We start from the raw sequence: 25,146 nt of genomic DNA on the forward strand, positions 1-25,146 counted from the left end.
GGTGGATCTCCTGCCATGGGCCGAATTCTCGTACAACAATCACGAGAGCGAGTCTTCCTCCAAATCCCCGTTTTTTGTAGTCTACGGTCAGCATCCTCGGATCCCGTTTCCCGTCTCCACCTCGGCGGACAATCCGGCTGCGGAATCTCTTGTTAACAAATTTTCCTCCATATGGGAGAGTACCCGGTCCGCACTCCTTCTGTCATCCGAGCGTATGAAAAGACACGCTGACAAAAAACGTCTGGACCCTCCTCAATTCCGCCCTGGGGATAAAGTCTGGCTCTCGTCCAAATATGTCCGGCTCAAGATCCCTTCCTATAAGTTAGGGCCTCGGTTCATCGGCCCACTGGAGGTCATCAGTCAGATCAACCCGGTGGCCTATAAATTGAAACTCCCGGCCAACTTACGGATCCCTAACTCCTTCCATGTGTCTCTCCTCAAACCTGTGGTGCTTAACTCTTTTTCCAAGTCTACAGGTACGCCTCCTGCTCCGGTTTCTGCTGAGGACGAGTTTGAGGTAGAGAACATTCTTGCCACCAAAAGGGTAAGAGGAAAGACCTTTTTTCTGGTAGATTGGAAGGGGTTTGGTCCTGAGGAGAGAACGTGGGAGCCCCGGGAGAACATCCATGCCCCTCTCATCCTAGCTAAATTTCTGTCTGGCCTAAAAAAGGGGGGGCCTAAAGGGGGGGGTACTGTAGTGCCGGCGTCCCTGCCCTCTGCTAGGCAGGGACGCTGCTCCCCTCACCGCTCTGCTCCGTGCCCGGCTTCCTCCCCCCGCTCTGCTGTCAGCGCGCGCTCCGTCCCGGCGTCCTCCTCCTGCTCTGCTCTCAGCGCGCGCTCCTTCCCGGCCCCTGTGCTTAGGGCACGCGCGCGCGCGCTCCCCTCCTCTTAAAGGGGCCGCGCGCGCCGCCCTAAAGAGTCCCCGGCCAATGGCCGGAGGACTTCATCATATTTAAGGCACCTCCTCCAAAATGGAGGTGCCCGAGCAATGTTGTTTGCACCTGTGTCTCACCTGTGCTTCAGCCCTCAGGTCCCGTTGCCAGTTACCTGCCAGTTACCTGCCTGAATACTTGTTACCTGTCTGCCAGTCTGAGGTCCGACGGTCTGCCTTACTACTCCTGTCAGTCTGTCTAAAGGACCAGCTTGCCCGCTCACCTGGGAGCGCATATCAGCTACCTGCCTGCTTGCCTGAGGTCCGACGGTCTGCCTTACTACTCCGGTCAGTCTGTCTATGGACCAGCTTGCCCGCTCACCTGGGAGCGCTTCTCCGTTACCTACCTGCCTGCCAGCCCGGAGGTTCCGCCGTCACGTGCCGTGACCACCTGCTATTCCAGAGACTCTCGCTTGCTCACCTGGGAGCACACATCTACCATCTGCCTGCTAGCCTACCCGGAGGCTCTGCCATCACAGGTCGTACCTACCCCTTACCCAGAGACTGCCCTGATCACTTGCCGTAACTCCCTGTCCGTTCACCCAGAGACTGCCACCCGCTCCCTTACAAGGGCCGCCCCCTTGTATAGTAGCTCAGAGGTTCCGCCTCCCGGACCCGTTACAACTACTATAATAGTGCCCCCTATGTACAAGAATATAACTACTATAATACTGCCCCTATGTACAAGAATGTAACTACTATAATACTGCTTCTATGTACAAGAATATAACTACTATAATACTGCTCCTATATACAAGAATATAACTACTATAATACTGCCCCTATATACAAGAATATAACTACTATAATAGTGCCCCCTATGTACAAGAATATAACTACTATAATAGTGCCCCTATGTACAAGAATATAACTACTATAATAGTGCCCCCTATGTACAAGAATATAACTACTATAATACTGCTTCTATGTACAAGAATATAACTACTATAATACTGCCCCTATATACAAGAATATAACTACTATAATACTGCCCCTATGTACAAGAATGTAACTACTATAATACTGCTCCTATATACAAGAATATAACTACTATAATACTGCTTCTATGTACAAGAATATAACTACTATAATGCTGCTCCTATATACAAGAATATAACTACTATAATGCTGCCCCTATATACAAGAATATAACTACTATAATACTGCCCCTATGTACAAGAATATAACTACTATAATACTGCTCCTATATACAAGAATATAACTACTATAATACTGCCCCTATGTACAAGAATATAACTACTATAATAGTGCCCCCTATGTACAAGAATATAACTACTATAATAGTGCCCCCTATGTACAAGAATATAACTACTATAATACTGCCCCCATGTACAAGAATGTAACTACTATAATACTGCTCCTATATACAAGAATATAACTACTATAATACTGCTTCTATGTACAAGAATATAACTACTATAATACTGCCCCTATGTACAAGAATATAACTACTATAATACTGCCCCTATGTACAGGAATTTAACTACTATAATACTGCTCCTATGTACAAGAATATAACTACTATAATACTGCCCCTATGTACAGGAATATAACTACTATAATACTGCTCCTATGTACAAGAATATAACTACTATAATACTGCCCCTATGTACAAGAATATAACTACTATAATACTGCTCCTATGTACAAGAATATAACTACTATAATACTGCCCCCTATGTACAAGAATATAACTACTATAATACTGCCCCTCTGTACAAGAATATAACTACTATAATACTGCCCCTATGTACAGGAATATAACTACTATAATACTGCTCCCTATGTACAAGAATATAACTACTATAATACTGCCCCTCTGTACAAGAATATAACTACTATAATACTGCCCCTATGTACAGGAATATAACTACTATAATACTGCTCCTATGTACAAGAATATAACTACTATAATACTGCCCCTATGTACAGGAATATAACTACTATAATACCGCCCCTATATACAATAATATAACTGCTATAATACTGCCGGATATACTACCACTCTCACCATTCGCATCCTCCAGTGATGTTGGGGGGTCTTTTCCTCTACATCCGGCCTCTGCAGGGAGACTATTTGAGGCCGCTCTCTTGTCTCTGTCCGCCATCTCCTCGGGGTTACCCGCTGAATACCTTTTTAATGACCCCTTTCTCAGAAATGGAGGTGGCGCAGGAGGTGGCGGGGGCGCTGCTCCTCTCGGGGGCTTGCTTGGCACTTTCGGAGGTAGAGTCGGTGGCTCTGGGTCCTCCATCATGGATAGAGGAGGCACCTTGCTCCTGCGGGCCGGCTTCCTGATCTTGGAGCAGGTCTCAGCCTCACCCCTCAGCGTCACAGCATCAGGGTTTGGGCCCTCGTTGTTCTGCGTGGAGTCGGAGTGATCGGTCGCCATGGTGGAGACCTCGTCGGAGAAGGAGATGCTCTTGGATTTGGCGTTTTTTGGCAGAGGGACCTCAGGACCATTGGTCATACTGGACCCTGCGGGCTCCACATCTACATTCCCAGCAGCCTTGGTCCTTCTGTGGGACGGTGGTCCATGCTTGGGAACTTCTGGGGCCTTTTGAGCGTTTCCTTCCTCGCAGGTCGCGCTCGGCAAGTCGCCATTAAAGCTGTCCTCAGCCGTGGATTTGTACGACGTGAGAACCACGCTGTCCCGCGCTTTATCGCCACCGTCGGCCGCGTGCTGCCGGGTTCGCTCCGCGTGCCTCAGCGACCGGCGTTTCACCGGGTAGCAGGTCCCAACGTTCATCTTATCTTTCAGGTGCCAGGAGCTCCACTTCCCGCCATCATCATCCTCGTCCTCATTCACAGACAACACCCTCTGAAAGACACCGCTGTCGTCCGAGGAGTCCGATGCCTCGTTCACGAGAAGGCCCGGAGACACCACCGAGGCCTCTGGCAGCCACACCAGCACCATGCCTGGCCTCTGCTGGTGGCAGGCGCAGCAGCACCGGGACGGGCAGGCCGGCCGGGGCGGACACAACGCCATCTTGGACGATCGCTCATCCGGATCTTGGAAGAGTTTTGGAGGCAGCGCTGGAAGAAGCGAGAAAACGACACATTAGGGATAGAAAACACGGAGTGCTGCCATACAGAGTCACCACATCACGTGGGGACTACAACTCCCAGGAGCTCCCACAGGGGATGAACACTCACCAGCCATGGAAGAGAAATGGTGGAAGCCACAAATACATCATAGATTAGAGAACCCCGGAGCTGGAGGCGTCCGACCCTCAGAGGTGACCGGGGAACGCACAATGTGGCAAAGGTGACGGCAAGTAGACCAAGTGCGGGGGGCATTATAGCGTCACATGACCGGAAATTATACGGCACGATGAAGAGTCAGGAGACCGTTCACAGCACGTATAAGTCCGACTGCGGAGGAGGCGCCGCAGCAGAAGTGGCCAGCACGCGGCAAAGCAGAAGAGGTGACAGAAAGGTGATGACGGCATCAGGGGCAACGAGACCCGGAGCAGTACGGCAGGAGCCCGCGCTGGTGTGCCCGCGCTGTGCAGCGGTTATTACATCATTACTCTAAGCACCACGGCTCAGCGGAGCGGCAATATACGGTGCCGCACTGCACTGGCTGCACTATACGGCACCACACGGCGCCGCGCTGCACTGGTCGCACTATACGGCGCCGCGCTGCCCTGGTCGCACTATACGGCGCCGCACTGGTCGCACTATACGGCGCCGCACTGGTCGCACTATACTGCGCCGCACTGGTCGCACTATACGGCGCCGCGCTGCCCTGGTCGCACTATACGGCGCTGCCCTGGTCGCACTATACGGCGCTGCGCTGCCCTGGTCGCACTATACGGCGCTGCGCTGGTCGCACTATACGGCGCTGCACTATACGGCGCCGCGCTGCCCTGGTCGCACTATACGGCGCTGCCCTGGTCGCACTATACGGCGCCGCGCTGCCGCACACTCCCATGTGTCGCAGACGTACCAGTTCGCGCTCGTGACCTCGGGTCTGGCAGCAATGTCCGGTAATCTCCTTATTCCTAATCTCCGGGTGACGGGACTTTCTGGCTCAGCCCACGCTCCGTTTTCATGCTCCGTCTTACGCAGCGCTGCTGCCCCCTATACTCATTACTTCCCCCCAGAACAAGGGAGGATCAGTTTTCAATTATCTCTAAAAAAATAAAAGGAATAACTGACATCACTGGTAACGGAGCTATTAGAGGGGGCTGCTCACATGTCTATGGCCCCCACCCAGTAACACAACCCCGCGTCTCCGCCTCGGCCCCCCGGCTGTACCTCTCCCCAGGCTGGGCCGGCGACTCACGGTCACTGGGCGTAGTGGCCCGATAGCAGAGGGGGCGACGCAGCCGAGCCTGGGTGGGGTGGAGGGGATAAGGTTTCAACTCCCCAAATACAACAGAGGGGGTTAACTCCTCGCTGCCTGGCCCTGCGGACAATACACGGAAAATTCTATAGATAGAAGAGAGAACAGCTGCGGAGGCTCCAGAGAGAAGCGGAGGGTCCGAATATTCACCACCACAGATACAATAGGGAGACACAGCACCCTGGGCCCAAGAGCTGGCGATCAACAGGAATATCATGCCAAGAACCACACCAAAACCGGGGTCTCCAAAACCTCCACCTCCCCGCCTCGGCCAGACCCCAGATGCCTCAGCTCCCTCCCCGGCCCGCACCCCTCCTCCCCCCGACCCCTAGGCTCCCCGGCCCCCAGACACCTCGGCCCCCTCCCCCAGACGCCTCGGCCCGACCCCCCCCTCCTCCTCCTCCCGGCCCCCAGACGCCTCGGCCCGACCTCCTCCTCCTCCCGGCCCCCAGACGCCTCGGCCCCCTCCTCCTCCTCCCGGCCCCCAGACGCCTCGGCCCGGCCCCCAGAAGCCTCGGCCCCCTCCTCCTCCCGGCCCCCAGACGCTTCGGCCCTGCCCCCAGACGCCTCGGCCCCCTCCTCTTCCCGACCCCCAGACGCCTCGGCCCTGCCCCCAGACGCCTCGGCCCCCTCCTCTTCCCGACCCCCAGACGCCTCGGCCCCCTCCTCTTCCAGACCCCCAGACGCCTCGGCCCCCTCCTCTTCCCGACCCCCAGACGCCTGGGCCCCCTCCTCTTCCCGACCCCCAGACGCCTGGGCCCCCTCCTCTTCCCGACCCCCAGACGCCTGGGCCCCCTCCTCTTCCCGACCCCCAGACGCCTGGGCCCCCTCCACTTCCCAACCCCCAGACGCCTGGGCCCCCTCCTCTTCCCAACCCCCAGACGCCTGGGCCCCCTCCTCTTCCCGACCCCCAGACGCCTGGGCCCCCTCCTCTTCCCGACCCCCAGACGCCTGGGCCCCCTCCTCTTCCCGACCCCCAGACGCCTGGACCCCCTCCTCTTCCCGTACCCCAGAAGCCTCGGCCCCCTCCTCTTCCCGACCCCCAGACGCCTCGGCCCCCTCCTCCCCGCCTTTATTAATCAGATTTTTCTTAGTGGGTAACCCCCCACCACCGTATTACTCAGATTTTCTGCTTCTTACTTCCTGCTCCTCTTCCTCAGCTCTCGCCCCATTCCTGAAGTTTATACATCGCTGTCACACGCCCGCCGCGCGCCCGCAAAACCGGTTCTGCCACCTGAACAATCAGACGTTCCCGTCACCTTCACTCGACCTGTCAGAGGCAACATGTTTACTAACAAGTATGGCGGCTGATAACAGAGGACACTAGCACTCGGCAGGCCGCACATGTCAGTAAAGGATAATGGCTGATCTCAGAGAACAATAACCCACATCAGACGGACTGAGGACTGCACAGCGTGGCTGCTGATAACAGAGGACAACAGCTTGTGTGTCACCACATGATGGCTGATAACAGAGAACTCTAGCTCTTAGTGAGGGGTTAAACTCCATCCTGGCACAGCGACAGCTGGATGATATTCCCGCCCTGCGAGGGGCGCTTTCATCACTGACTGCCAGGCGCGTGGTCGGGCGGCGCTCGCCTCAACAGCTGCGGCCTCGGCTGAGCCGCGAGATAGGACAACTCCCATCATCCCCGCCTGGAGGATTACTTCTCCTCACAGTCTGTGTATTACAGGGAGTGTAACATGGAGCGGGGGAGGCCGGGGCGTCAGGGCCTAGGGCCGGCGGAGCGGGGGAGGCCGGGGCGTCAGGGCCTAGGGCCGGCGGAGCCCGTGTGGGCAGGGTCTAGGGCTGGCGGGGCGGACAGGGCCTAGAGCCGGCGGAGCCCGGCTCCAGCATGGCGCCATATGGGTGCGGGGCACGGGAGCGGTGACGACAGTGCTGATGTGCATTGTGCTCTCCATGGAGACCCCAGTGTGGGGGTCGCTCGGCGTTCACGCTGTGTGCCCCACTTGTGCACGGCGCTCTGTGCCCATATGATGCACCCAGCAGCGGATGATGAGTGCTCGTGTGAGTCCGGAAACCCTCAGGTAACAATTCTGGTCAGACCAGAGATGATGACACGATGAATCGGGGCCCCCTGCTGGATTGAGGAAAGGAATGCCGGGCATGTGACGGGCGGCACCTCGTTTCCTGTGCAGAGAGTCCCAGAAGCTGGCGCTTCTGACTATGACGACTGAGCATGTGCTGTAACCACCTGAGCGAGCGGTGGGGGCGCCACGTTCTCACCTGCCCCCTCAGACTCCTCACAGGAGATACTCACGGGGGGGACCGCTCTGCTCCTCCTCAGTTTCTGCTTCTGGCGTTAAATTGACACCCGCTGGATCCTCCTTGCCCCCTGGCACCACCTTTTCCTCCCTCGGCAGCAGAGCTGACGGTTTTGGTGGTAACCACGGCTGTGGGTCGTCGCTGGCACCTCCGCCTGGATCCTTCTGGAAGAAGCCAGCGATCTTCTTCACACACACCCCAGAAGTGGTCGGCTCGGCAGAGGGGTCTGGCTGACCGGCGGGCAGCACAGGGGTGTGATGGGGGCATGGTGGCGGCTTCTGAGGAGGCTTAGGGGGCAGATGAGGTGGAGGCCGATTTGGAGGTCGGGCTTTTATAATACGCACAGGCTTCTGGGAAAGGGGTATGAGGGGCGGCAGAGCGTCGGTGGCAGACATGGCGGCAGTGAGGTCAGAGGATGGACGAGGGCATCACGGAGCAACCTGGAAGAAAAGAAAAGGCCATTGTAAAAGTACAGAAGACAAATAAGAGCCCCCCGGTGACGACCAGTGGGGAGGGGGGGCGCGACACGCCGGGACCAGGACGTTGTTATTTCCTGACTTGTGGGAAGTGAGGAGTTTCCTCCAGATAAGGAGGAGATCGACAGGACAGTATACAGAGAGGCGGGCGCGGAGGACCTGGGTTATACAAGGTGTCTGCAGTGGAGGCAGGAAGGACAGGGGTAACAGTCCGGGTGTAACCTCCAGAGATGAGAGAAGGGGGGGGGGTAACAGTCCAGGTGTAATCTCCAGTGACGAGAGGAGGGGGGGGGGTAACAGTCCGGGTGTAACCTCCAGAGATGAGAGAAGGGGGGGGGGGGGGGTAACAGTCCGGGTGTAATCTCCAGAGACGAGAGAAGGGGGGGGGGGGGGGGGTAACAGTCCAGGTGTAATCTCCAGTGACGAGAGGAGGGGGGGGGGGTAACAGTCCGGGTGTAACCTCCAGAGACGAGAGAAGGGGGGGGGGGGTAACAGTCCAGGTGTAACCTCCAGAGACGAGAGGAGGGGGGGGGGTGTAACAGTCCAGGTGTAACCTCCAGAGACGAGAGGAGGGGGGGGGTAACAGTCCAGGTGTAATCTCCAGTGACGAGAGGAGGGGGGGGGGGTAACAGTCCAGGTGTAACCTCCAGAGATGAGAGAAGGGGGGGGGGGTAACAGTCCAGGTGTAATCTCCAGAGACGAGAGGAGGGGGGGGGTAACAGTCCGGGTGTAACCTCCAGAGATGAGAGAAGGGGGGGGGGGGGAGGTAACAGTCCAGGTGTAATCTCCAGTGACGAGAGGAGGGGGGGGGGGTAACAGTCCAGGTGTAATCTCCAGAGACGAGAGGAGGGGGGGGGGGGTAACAGTCCAGGTGTAATCTCCAGTGACGAGAGGAGGGGGGGGGGTAACAGTCCGGGTGTAACCTCCAGAGACGAGAGAAGGGGGGGGGTGTAACAGTCCGGGTGTAATCTCCAGAGACGAGAGGAGGGGGGGGGGTAACAGTCCGGGTGTAATCTCCAGAGACGAGAGGAGGGGGGGGGGTAACAGTCCGGGTGTAATCTCCAGAGACGAGAGGAGGGGGGGGGTAACAGTCCGGGTGTAATCTCCAGAGACGAGAGGAGGGGGGGGGGGTAACAGTCCAGGTGTAATCTCCAGTGACGAGAGAAGGGGGGGGGGGGGTAACAGTCCGGGTGTAATCTCCAGTGACGAGAGGGGAGGGGGGGGACAGTCCGGGTGTAATCTCCAGAGACGAGAGGAGGGGGGGGGTAACAGTCCGGGTGTAATCTCCAGAGACGAGAGGAGGGGGGGGGGTAACAGTCCGGGTGTAATCTCCAGTGACGAGAGGAGGGGGGGGTAACAGTCCGGGTGTAATCTCCAGTGACGAGAGAAGGGGGGGGGGGTAACAGTTCGGGTGTAATCTCCAGTGTTGAGGCTATCACAGTCCTTAGAGGGTGAATAGATCAGGTGTCTGGTGGTGTGGCGGAGGAGCAGTCCGGGTGTATATAGGAGATACACATCTGTATGATGCCGTATATTTGTATATATATATATATATATATATATATATATATATATATATATATATATATATATCTGTACATTATACACATTGCCCCGACACTAATAACACACAAGACACTATACAGATGTATCATCCATCACAGACCTGTACACACATAGATAATACACTATATATAATACACACAGATCACACACACATACACTATATATAATACACACAGATCACACACACATACACTATATATAATACACACAGATCACACACACACACACTATATATAATACATACAGATCACACACATACACTATATATAATACACACAGATCACACAGATCACACACACATACACTATATATAATACACACAGATCACACACACATACACTATATATAATACACACAGATCACACACACACACACTATATATAATACACACAGATCACACACACACACACTATATATAATACACACAGATCACACACACACACACTATATATAATACACACAGATCACACACACACACACTATATATAATACACACAGATCACACACACACACACACACTATATAATACACACAGATCACACACACACACACACACTATATAATACACACAGATCACACACACACTATATATAATACACACAGATCACACACACACTATATATAATACACACAGATCACACACACACACACACACTATATATAATACACACAGATCACACACACACACACACACTATATATAATACACACAGATCACACACACACACACACACTATATATAATACACACAGATCACACACACACACACACACTATATATAATACACACAGATCACACACACACACACTATATATAATACACACAGATCACACACACACACACTATATATAATACACACAGATCACACACACACACACTATATATAATACACACAGATCACACACACACACACTATATATAATACACACAGATCACACACACACACACTATATATAATACACACAGATCACACACACACACACTATATATAATACATACAGATCACACACACACACACACTATATATAATACACACAGATCACACACACACACACTATATATAATACACACAGATCACACACACACACACTATATATAATACACACAGATCACACACACACACACTATATATAATACACACAGATCACACACACATACACTATATATAATACACACAGATCACACACACATACACTATATATAATACACACAGATCACACACACTATATATAATACACACAGATCACACACACACACACACACACTATATATAATACACACAGATCACACACACACACACACTATATATAATACATACAGATCACACACACACTATATATAATACACACAGATCACACACACACACACACACTATATATAATACACACAGATCACACACACATACACTATATATAATACACACAGATCACACACACATACACTATATATAATACACACAGATGACACACACACACACACACTATATATAATACATACAGATCACACACATACACTATATATAATACACACAGATCACACACACACACACACACACACTATATATAATACACACAGATCACACACACATACACTATATATAATACACACAGATCACACACACATACACTATATATAATACACACAGATCACACACACATACACTATATATAATACACACAGATCACACACACATACACTATATATATAATACACACAGATCACACACACACACTATATATATAATACACACAGATCACACACACACACTATATATATAATACACACAGATCACACACACACACTATATATATAATACACACAGATCACACACACACACACACACACTATATATAATACACACAGATCACACACACACACACACTATATATAATACACACACACTATATATAATACACACAGATCACACACACACACACACTATATATAATACACACAGATCACACACACTATATATAATACACACAGATCACACACACTATATATAATACACACAGATCACACACACTATATATAATACACACACTATATATAATACACACAGATCACACACACTATATATAATACACACAGATCACACACACACACTATATATAATACACACAGATCACACACACACACACTATATATATATAATACACACAGATCACACACACACACACACACACTATATATAATACACACAGATCACACACACACACACACTATATATAATACACACAGATCACACACACACACACTATATATAATACACACAGATCACACACACACACACACACACACACTATATATAATACACACAGATCACACACACACACTATATATAATACACACAGATCACACACACACACTATATATAATACACACAGATCACACACACACACACTATATATAATACACACAGATCACACACTATATATAATACACACAGATCACACACACACACACACACACTATATATAATACACACAGATCACACACACACACACACACTATATATAATACACACAGATCACACACACACACACACTATATATAATACACACAGATCACACACACACACACACACTATATATAATACACACAGATCACACACACACACACACTATATATAATACACACAGATCACACACACACTATATATAATACACACAGATCACACACACACACACTATATATAATACACACAGATCACACACACACACACTATATATAATACACACAGATCACACACACACACACACACTATATATAATACACACAGATCACACACACACACACACACTATATATAATACACACAGATCACACACACACACACACTATATATAATACACACAGATCACACACACACACACACACTATATATAATACACACAGATCACACACACACACACACACTATATATAATACACACAGATCACACACACACACACACACTATATATAATACACACAGATCACACACACACACACACACTATATATAATACACACAGATCACACACACACACTATATATAATACACACAGATCACACACACACACACACACACACTATATATAATACACACAGATCACACACACACACACACACACACACACACACTATATATAATACACACAGATCACACACACACACACTATATATAATACACACAGATCACACACACACACACTATATATAATACACACAGATCACACACACACACACTATATATAATACACACAGATCACACACACACACTATATATAATACACACAGATCACACACACACACTATATATAATACACACAGATCACACACACACACTATATATAATACACACAGATCACACACACACACACAGATCACACACACACACACTATATATAATACACACAGATCACACACACACACTATATATAATACACACACACACACTATATATAATACACACAGATCACACACACACACACACTATATATAATACACACAGATCACACACACACACACTATATATAATACACACAGATCACACACACACACACTATATATAATACACACAGATCACACACACACACACTATATATAATACACACAGATCACACACACACACACTATATATAATACACACAGATCACACACACTATATATAATACACACAGATCACACACACACACACACACTATATATAATACACACAGATCACACACACACACACACACACACACACACACACACACACACTATATATAATACACACAGATCACTCACACACACACACTATATATAATACACACAGATCACACACACATACACTATATATAATACACACAGATCACACACACACACACTATATATAATACACACAGATCACACACACACACTATATATAATACACACAGATCACACACACACACACACACTATATATAATACACACAGATCACACACACAGATCACACACACACACACACACACACTATATATAATACACACAGATCACACACACACACACTATATATAATACACACAGATCACACACACACACACACTATATATAATACATACAGATCACACACATACACTATATATAATACACACAGATCACACACACACACACACTATATATAATACACACAGATCACACACACATACACTATATATAATACACACAGATCACACACACATACACACTATATAATACACACAGATCACACACACACACACACTATATAATACACACAGATCACACACACACTATATATAATACACACAGATCACACACACACACACACACTATATATAATACACACAGATCACACACACACACACACACTATATATAATACACACAGATCACACACACACACACACACACTATATATAATACACACAGATCACACACACACACACACACACACTATATATAATACACACAGATCACACACACACACACACTATATATAATACACACAGATCACACACACACACACTATATATAATACACACAGATCACACACACACACACACACACTATATATAATACACACAGATCACACACACACACACTATATATAATACACACAGATCACACACATACACACTATATATAATACACACAGATCACACACACATACACTATATATAATACACACAGATGACACACACTATATATAATACATATATACAGATCACACACACTATATATAATACACACAGATCACACACATACACACTATATATAATACACACAGATCACACACACACACACACACACTATATATAATACACACAGATCACACACACTATATATAATACATACAGATCACACACACACACACTATATATAATACACACAGATCACACACATACACACTATATATAATACACACAGATCACACACACATACACTATATATAATACACACAGATCACACACACACACTATATATAATACATACAGATCACACACACACACACTATATATAATACACACAGATCACACACATACACACTATATATAATACACACAGATCACACACACATACACTATATATAATACACACAGATGACACACACTATATATAATACATATATACAGATCACACACAGACTATTCGCCACTTACAGCTGAGCAGGACGTCTGTGCCGGCCATGGCCGCTCCAGCTCCCCCGGTCCCTCCCGCTCCCCCGGTCCCTCCTCACTCCATCCCTCCAGTGCCGCCGCCGTCTTCTCCCGGACACAGGAAGCCGCACACCCGGGAGCTGAGCGCAGCGGCGTCTGTGAGCGGCGGGGGCGGGGCCTGGCGGGGAGGAGGGGGCGGGGCTGCGCTATTGTTCTCCCATCTCCGCTTCTCGTTATCTCTGAGCTGATAATCCGGCACTGAGGGGGGCGGGGAGGGCGCGGTCCATCAGGCGCCGTAACTTGTGCGTGTACGACCAGTCACTGGGGCTGGATGTCTTACCAATAGCAACCAATCACATTCCGTCTTTCATCCCTCCAGCACAGGTGTGCCGCAGAATAACCAATCAGATGGCGGCTTTCATTTTTGTAACGAAGGTTAGGAAACGAATGAAGAGCTCTGATTGGTCGCGATGAGGCTCACCTGCTCTTAGGAAAATGAGAGCATGACCTGATTGGTTGCTAGGGGGCCATTGATCCCCCTAGTTACCCTATGAGTTGTGGTCCCAATGGTGACATATCTGCTGTGTTGGAACTACAGTTCCCAGCAGCCCTCGCTGTCAGCCTGTTGGGGTTGTTGCTCCGCAGTAAACGAGGATGTGAGAAATCACTAATGACGTCACGGACTAGACGTCACCAGACGTGAAGGGGAGCGGCGGCTCCGCCCGCACTGACGTCACACTGTCCGCGAGTTACTGTTATTTCCAGGCGGATGGCTCTAAGGCTCCATTCACACGATCAGTAATCGTTGCAGGTTGGACACTGCGCACTGGCGGCCGGATGTTCCAGCAGTGGATGCGTTTGTTCCTGCAGATCCCCCGCGGGCACAGACCAGCAGCCTCTGCCAGCACCACACCACGTCCATTACTTCGGTGTCAGGAAAATATTAATGTCAGTAAAATGTTCTTCCATATTTGCCTGACATAGATGTTCACCCCCCTCCCTTACTCTCCTCACCACTTGTCAGCACCGAGCTGTCCCATTTACCTCAGCACAAAAGCCCCAATTAGCACACGCTTGAGAAATAGCTTATGCAAACAATGCCAGCCAAGGAGTGTTATAACTTCGTTAGGAAGCAAGCATCTTGTCTCTGAAAGACGCAGCAGGTAATTAAAACGCAGGCTTGCACTAATTTGCGTGTAACCGTGAGGCTGCTTCCCGAGCCTCAAAGGGAAATTTGCAGACGCGCTGACTCAGATATTAACTATGAAATATTATGAGTTCCATATGTCTGACAGTAACGGGACCCATATATGTAGTGACCAAATCAGCCCAGGAATGTATAGGTAGTTTTCCAGGGCTGTAAGCAAAATCAGGGAGCTGTAGCGGAAAAACACCAGAATAGCAGACTGCAGCTATGCGATGTGTGGTCTCTAAATAAAGATAAAATCACAAGGGAAAAAATGTCGTCGTTTGCACGCTTCTGCGATCAACGAGCGATGAGTTATTGCAGAAGTTAACATTTTTAATAAAAATGTACAGGCTGGAGACCACCCCACATGATGTCACCACCAGGGGCGTGTGGCCAGATCTCCCCTTAGGTATAAGAGAACTCATGGACAGTACAGAAGCACTCATTGCCAGGGGGGAATAAGAATTATAAGTAACGGGCCCTGTTCAATAAGAGCATAATCCAGCTGGGGAGCCCCTCCTCCACCTATACTGAATCATCTCCACGATCGTATAGTGTAAGTTGTCTTCTTTTATCCTGTTTATTTTATGTAACTGCCTATGTATTTTAATGTCTCCTTTGTAACATCCTTGTATATATTTTTCCTAAACACTGCCTCCCTTTTGGATTAAACATAAAATTTAATAGTTCTGTTTCTTTTGTTCTGTAATCGTTCCCTTCCCCGAAGCCATATACGCTACCAAAACGCAGGCGTCCGGTCAGGCCTGTATTATATTTCAAACTCGGCCGGTGGTGGCAGAGAATATTAATAATTTGGCTATTGTGAAGCTGACAGTGACCTTATGGAGGGCGTTAAACACGGATTCCAGGCTTTGGAATCCCCGAGGTGTGGCGCCATACGCTCACTGGTCACTTGCCGATATCCACGTAGCGAGTAGTCTGGATCACGTGCTTGCGATTCCGGACGAAAGACGGATGGCAACGGCGAGATATTGCGTGATCTCCTCGGTGTCGTCCTTCAGTGTGGGTTGGAATTTCTTAACATCCGGCATCGCTCGTCTCCACAAGAGGAACCTGATCCGTACGATGTGCTAAATGCGGAGAGCGGCTCAGTGATCAGACGCCGATTCACCAGCGCTCATATAACGCAGCACAAAGCGCGGCTGGATCGTGAGCACAGACCCTCATACACAGCCGTCACCGGCAGATCAATGGCGGCGAACCACACGAGGCCTGAATAATGCAACCCCGGCCATTAGTCACTCCTGAGCCTGCGCTCCCCCAACAGCAGGGGGCACAACTCACCCCCAGCAGCAGGGGGCACAACCCACCCCCAGCAGCAGGGGGCACAACCCACCCCCAACAGCAGGGGGCACAACCCCCTCCAACAGCAGAGGGCACAATCTCCCCCAACAGCAGGGGGCCCAATACCCCCCCAAAAGCAGGGGGCACAATCCCCCTCAACAGCAGGGGGCACAATCACCCCAACAGCAGGGGGCACAATCCTCCCCAACAGAAGGGGGCCCAATCCACCCCAACAGCAGGGGGGCACGAACTCCCCCAACAGCAGGGGGCACAATCCCCCCCCCAACAGCAGAGGGCACAATCCCACCCCAACAGCACAGGGCACAACCCCCCCCAACAGCAGGGGGCACAATCCTCCCCAACAGCAGGGGGCACAATCCCCCCCAACAGCAGGGGGCACAATTCCACCCCAACAGCAGGGGGCACAATTCCACCCCAACAGCAGGGGGCACAATCCCCCCATCATCATCACTACAGTAATAAGAGACTCCCAATAAGTAAGAGACCCTATGTGGATGATGGGAGTTGTCTTCTACAGGACTTTTCAGCTCAATCACTACATCTGATCCCCGTGGAAACCGCTGCACACATTAATAAATCATTTTCATTCTATATGTGACCATCTGTCTATGACATCAATATATTCACCAGCACAGGACCGGAAGTACGACCACAGGCGATATTATACTCCAGAGCTGCACTCACTATGCTGCTGGTGCAGTCACTGTGTATATACATTACATTACTGATCCAGAGTTACATCCTGTATTATACTCCAGAGCAGAACTCACTATGCTGCTGGTGCAGTCACTGTGTACATACATTACATTACTGATCCTGAGTTACCTCCTGTATTATACCCCAGAGCGGCACTCACTATTCTGCTGGTGCAGTCACTGTGTACATACATTACATTACTGATCCTGAGTTACATCCTGTATTATACTCCAGAGCTGCACTCACTATTCTGGTGGTGCAGTCACTGTGTACATACATTACATTACTGATCCTGAGTTACATCCTGTATTATACTCCAGAGCTGCACTCACTATTCTGCTGGTGCAGTCACTGTGTACATACATTACATTACTGATCCTGAGTTACATCCTGTATTATACTCCAGAGCTGCACTCACTATTCTGCTGGTGCAGTCACTGTGTACATACATTACATTACTGATCCTGTGCTGATCCTGAGTTACATCCTGTATTATACTCCAGAGCTGCACTCACTATTCTGCTGGTGCAGTCACTGTGTACATACATTACATTACTGATCCTGAGTTACATCCTGTATTATACTCCAGAGCTGCACTCACTATTCTGCTGGTGCAGTCACTGTGTACATACATTACATTACTGATCCTGAGTTACATCCTGTATTATACTCCAGAGCTGCACTCACTATTCTGCTGGTGCAGTCACTGTGTACATACATTACATTACTGATCCTGTGCTGATCCTGAGTTACCTCCTGTATTATACTCCAGAGCTGCACTCACTATTCTGCTGGTGCAGTCACTGTGTACATACATTACATTACTGATCCTGAGTTACCTCCTGTATTATACTCCAGAGCTGCACTCACTATTCTGCTGGTGCAGTCACTGTGTACATACATTACATTACTGATCCTGAGTTACCTCCTGTATTATACTCCAGAGCTGCACTCACTATTCTGCTGGTGCAGTCACTGTGTACATACATTACATTACTGATCCTGAGTTACCTCCTGTATTATACTCCAGAGCTGCACTCACTATTCTGCTGGTGCAGTCACTGTGTACATACATTACATTACTGATCCTGAGTTACCTCCTGTATTATACTCCAGAGCCGCACTCACAATTCTGCTGGTGCAGTCACTGTGTACATACATTACATTACTGATCCTGAGTTACATCCTGTATTATACCCCAGAGCTTCACTCACTATTCTGCTGGTGCAGTCACTGTGTACATACATTGCATTACTGATCCTGAGTTACATCCTGTATTATACTCCAGAGCTGCACTCACTATTCTGCTGGTGCAGTCACTGTGTACATACATTACATTACTGATCCTGAGTTACCTCCTGTATTATACTCCAGAGCTGCACTCACTATTCTGCTGGTGCAGTCACTGTGTACATACATTACATTACTATCCTGAGTTACCTCCTGTATTATACTCCAGAGCTGCACTCACTATTCTACTGGTGCAGTCACTGTGTACATACATTACATTACTGATCCTGAGTTACATCCTGTATTATACTCCAGAGCTGCACTCACTATTCTGCTGGTGCAGTCACTGTGTACATACATTACATTACTGATCCTGAGTTACATCCTGTATTATACTCCAGAGCTGCACTCACTATTCTGCTGGTGCAGTCACTGTGTACATACATTACATTACTGATCCTGAGTTACCTCCTGTATTATACTCCAGAGCCGCACTCACTATTCTGCTGGTGCAGTCACTGTGTACATACATTACATTACTGATCCTGAGTTACATCCTGTATTATACTCCAGAGCTGCACTCACTATTCTGCTGGTGCAGTCACTGTGTACATACATTACATTACTGATCCTGAGTTACATCCTGTATTATACTCCAGAGCTGCGCTCACTATTCTGCTGGTGCAGTCACTATGTACATACATTACATTACTGATCCTGAGTTACATCCTGTATTATACTCCAGAGCTGCACTCACTATTCTGCTGGTGCAGTCACTGTGTATACATACATTACATTACTGATCCTGAGTTACCTCCTGTATTATACTCCAGAGCTGCACTCACTATTCTGCTGGTGCAGTCACTGTGTACATACATTACTTATTCTGAGTTACATCCTCTATTATACTCCAGAGCTGCGCTCACTATTCTGCTGGCGCAGTCACTGTGTACATACATTACATTACTGATCCTGAGTTACCTCCTGTATTATACTCCAGAGCTGCACTCACTATTCTGCTGGTGCAGTCACTGTGTACATACATTACTTATTCTGAGTTACATCCTCTATTATACTCCAGAGCTGCGCTCACTATTCTGCTGGCGCAGTCACTGTGTACATACATTACATTACTGATACTGAGTTACATCCTGTATTATACTCCAGAGCTGCACTCACTATTCTGCTGGTGCAGTCACTGTGTACATACATTACATTACTGATCCGGAGTTACATCCTGTATTATACTCCAGAGCTGCACTCACTATTCTGCTGGTGCAGTCACTGTGTACATACATTACATTACTGATCCTGAGTTACATCCTGTATTATACTCCAGAGCTGCACTCACTATTCTGCTGGTGCAGTCACTGTGTACATACATTACATTACTGATCCTGAGTTACATCCTGTATTATACCCCAGAGCCGCACTCACTATTCTGCTGGTGCAGTCACTGTGTACATACATTACATTGCTGATCCTGAGTTACCTCCTGTATTATACCCCAGAGCTGCACTCACTATTCTGCTGGTGCAGTCACTGTGTACATACATTACATTACTGATCCTGAGTTACATCCTGTATTATACTCCAGAGCTGCACTCACTATTCTGCTGGTGCAGTCACTGTATATACATTACATTACTGATCCTGAGTTACATTCTGTATTATACTCCAGAGCTGCACTCACTATTCTGCTGGTGCAGTCACTGTGTACATACATTACATTACTGATCCTGAGTTACCTCCTGTATTATACTCCAGAGCTGCACTCACTATTCTGCTGGTGCAGTCACTGTGTACATACATTACATTACTGATCCTGAGTTACATCCTGTATTATACTCCAGAGCTGCACTCACTATTCTGCTGGTGCAGTCACTGTGTACATACATTACATTACTGATCCTGAGTTACCTCCTGTATTATACTCCAGAGCTGCACTCACTATTCTGCTGGTGCAGTCACTGTGTACATACATTACATTACTGATCCTGAGTTACCTCCTGTATTATACTCCAGAGCTGCACTCACTATTCTGCTGGTGCAGTCACTGTGTACATACATTACATTACTGATCCTGAGTTACCTCCTGTATTATACTCCAGAGCTGCACTCACTATTCTGCTGGTGCAGTCACTGTGTACATACATTACATTACTGATCCTGAGTTACATCCTGTATTATACCCCAGAGCTGCACTCAATATTCTGCTGCTGCAGTCACTGTGTACATACATTGCATTACTGATCCTGAGTTACATCCTGTATTATACTCCAGTGCTGCACTCACTATTCTGCTGGTGCAGTCACTGTGTACATACATTACATTACTATCCTGAGTTACCTCCTGTATTATACTCCAGAGCTGCACTCACTATTCTGCTGGTGCAGTCACTGTGTACATACATTACATTACTGATTCTGAGTTACCTCCTGTATTATACTCCAGAGCTGCACTCACTATTCTGCTGGTGCAGTCACTGTGTACATACATTACATTACTGATCCTGAGTTACCTCCTGTATTATACTCCAGAGCTGCACTCACTATTCTGCTGGTGCAGTCACTGTGTACATACATTACATTACTGATCCTGAGTTACATTCTGTATTATACTCCAGAGCTGCACTCACTATTCTGCTGGTGCAGTCACTGTGTACATACATTACATTACTGATCCTGAGTTACATCCTGTATTATACTCCAGAGCTGCACTCACTATTTTGCTGGTGCAGTCACTGTGTACATACATTACATTACTGATCCTGAGTTACCTCCTGTATTATACTCCAGAGCCGCACTCACTATTCTGCTGGTGCAGTCACTGTGTACATACATTACATTACTGATCCTGAATTACATCCTGTATTATACTCCAGAGCTGCGCTCACTATTCTGCTGGTGCAGTCACTATGTACATACATTACATTACTGATCCCGAGTTACATCCTGTATTATACTCCAGAGCTGCACTCACTATTCTGCTGGTGCAGTCACTGTGCACATACATTACTTATCCTGAGATACATCCTGTATTATGCTCCAGAGCTGCACTCACTATTCTGCTGGTGCAGTCACTGTGTACATACATTACATTACTGATCCGGAGTTACATCCTGTATTATACCCCAGAGCTGCACTCACTATTCTGCTGGTGCAGTCACTGTGTACATACATTACATTACTGATCCGGAGTTACATCCTGTATTATACTCCAGAGCTGCACTCACTATTCTGCTAGTGCAGTCACTGTGTACATACATTACATTACTGATCCTGAGTTACATCCTGTATTATACTCCAGAGCTGCACTCACTATTCTGCTGGTGCAGTCACTGTGTACATACATTACATTACTGATCCTGAGTTACATCCTGTATTATACCCCAGAGCCGCACTCACTATTCTGCTGGTGCAGTCACTGTGTACATACATTACATTACTGATCCTGAGTTACATCCTGTATTATACTCCAGAGCTGCACTCACTATTCTGCTGGTGCAGTCACTGTATATACATTACATTACTGATCCTGAGTTACATTCTGTATTATACTCCAGAGCTGCACTCACTATTCTGCTGGTGGAGTCACTGTGTACATACATTACATTACTGATCCTGAGTTACCTCCTGTATTATACTCCAGAGCTGCACTCACTATTCTGCTGGTGCAGTCACTGTGTACATACATTACATTACTGATCCTGAGTTACCTCCTGTATTATACTCCAGAGCTGCACTCACTATTCTGCTGGTGCAGTCACTGTGTACATACATTACATTACTGATCCTGAGTTACCTCCTGTATTATACTCCAGAGCTGAACTCACTATTCTGCTGGTGCAGTCACTGTGTACATACATTACATTACTGATCCTGAGTTACCTCCTGTATTATACTCCAGAGCTGCACTCACTATTCTGCTGGTGCAGTCACTGTGTACATACATTACATTACTGATCCTGAGTTACATCCTGTATTATACCCCAGAGCTGCACTCACTATTCTGCTGGTGCAGTCACTGTGTACATACATTACATTACTGATCCTGAGTTACATCCTGTATTATACTCCAGAGCTGCACTCGCTATTCTGCTGGCGCAGTCACTGTATACATACATTACATTACTGATCCTGAGTTACATCCTGTATTATACCCCAGAGCTGCACTCACTATTCTGCTGGTGCAGTCACTGTGTACATACATTACATTACTGATCCGGAGTTACATCCTGTATTATACTCCAGAGCTGCACTCACTATTCTGCTGGTGCAGTCACTGTGTACATACATTACATTACTGATCCTGAGTTACATCCTGTATTATACTCCAGAGCTGCACTCACTATTCTGCTGGTGCAGTCACTGTGTACATACATTACATTACTGATCCTGAGTTACATCCTGTATTATACCCCAGAGCCGCACTCACTATTCTGCTGGTGCAGTCACTGTGTACATACATTACATTACTGATCCTGAGTTACATCCTGTATTATACTCCAGAGCTGCACTCACTATTCTGCTGGTGCAGTCACTGTATATACATTACATTACTGATCCTGAGTTACATTCTGTATTATACTCCAGAGCTGCACTCACTATTCTGCTGGTGGAGTCACTGTGTACATACATTACATTACTGATCCTGAGTTACCTCCTGTATTATACTCCAGAGCTGCACTCACTATTCTGCTGGTGCAGTCACTGTGTGCATACATTACATTACTGATCCTGAGTTACCTCCTGTATTATACTCCAGAGCTGCACTCACTATTCTGCTGGTGCAGTCACTGTGTACATACATTACATTACTGATCCTGAGTTACCTCCTGTATTATACTCCAGAGCTGCACTCACTATTCTGCTGGTGCAGTCACTGTGTACATACATTACATTACTGATCCTGAGTTACCTCCTGTATTATACTCCAGAGCCGCACTCACTATTCTGCTGGTGCAGTCACTGTGTACATACATTACATTACTGATCCTGAGTTACCTCCTGTATTATACCCCAGAGCCGCACTCACTATTCTGCTGGTGCAGTCACTGTATATACATTACATTACTGATCCTGAGTTACATCCTGTATTATACCCCAGAGCTTCACTCACTATTCTGCTGGTGCAGTCACTGTGTACATACATTACATTACTGATCCAGAGTTACATCCTGTATTATACTCCAGAGCTGCACTCACTATTCTGCTGGTGCAGTCACTGTGCACATACATTACTTATCCTGAGATACATCCTGTATTATGCTCCAGAGCTGCGCTCACTATTCTGCTGGCGCAGTCACTGTGTACATACATTACATTACTGATACTGAGTTACATCCTGTATTATACTCCAGAGCTGCACTCACTATTCTGCTGGCGCAGTCACTGTGTACATACATTACATTACTGATCCTGAGTTACCTCCTGTATTATACTCCAGAGCTGCACTCACTATTCTGCTGGTGCAGTCACTGTGTACATACATTACATTACTGATCCGGAGTTACATCCTGTATTATACTCCAGAGCTGCACTCACTATTCTGCTGGTGCAGTCACTGTGTACATACATTACATTACTGATCCGGAGTTACATCCTGTATTATACCCCAGAGCTGCGCTCACTATTCTGCTGGTGCAGTCACTGTGTACATACATTACATTACTGATCCTGAGTTACATCCTGTATTATGCTCCAGAGCTGCACTCACTATTCTGCTGGTGCAGTCACTGTGTACATACATTACATTACTGATCCTGAGTTACATCCTGTATTATACTCCAGAGCTGCACTCGCTATTCTGCTGGTGCAGTCACTGTGTACATACATTACATTACTGATCCTGAGTTACATCCTGTATTATACCCCAGAGCTGCTCTCACTATCCTGCTGGTGCAGTCACTGTGTACATACATTACATTACTGATCCTGAGTTACCTCCTGTATT

The 25,146-nt window shown here is 47.5% G+C and overlaps 1 protein-coding gene across 6 annotated transcripts in view; it reads right to left on the minus strand.

Annotated features, from left to right (window-relative positions):
• The window catches only part of LOC141167155 (ephexin-1-like), a 37,224-nt gene extending 22,273 nt beyond the window's left edge, over positions 1–14,951 (minus strand). Inside the window, exons 1-3 of one of the 6 annotated variants that reach the window (XM_073654550.1) lie at positions 7,583–7,697; positions 4,903–5,088; positions 2,964–3,986 (exon numbers count right to left, since the gene is read on the minus strand). In XM_073654550.1, coding sequence (XP_073510651.1) covers positions 2,964–3,939 — 976 coding nt within the window. In that variant the 5' untranslated portion in view covers positions 3,940–3,986; positions 4,903–5,088; positions 7,583–7,697. Of the gene's footprint in view, positions 1–2,963; positions 3,987–4,106; positions 4,402–4,902; positions 5,089–5,213; positions 5,593–6,441; positions 6,622–7,582; positions 8,028–14,753 lie in introns of those variants that run through there. The other 5 variants (XM_073654552.1, XM_073654551.1, XM_073654548.1 and 2 more) reach the window with 5 other exon arrangements.
• Between the last annotated feature and the right edge of the window lie 10,195 nt (positions 14,952–25,146).

The sequence above is a fragment of the Phyllobates terribilis genome, unplaced genomic scaffold (assembly GCF_046119375.1).
Source record: "Phyllobates terribilis strain yellow unplaced genomic scaffold, ASM4611937v1 Scaffold_11__3_contigs__length_659146591, whole genome shotgun sequence".
In the NCBI taxonomy this organism is placed as follows: domain Eukaryota; kingdom Metazoa; phylum Chordata; class Amphibia; order Anura; family Dendrobatidae; genus Phyllobates; species Phyllobates terribilis.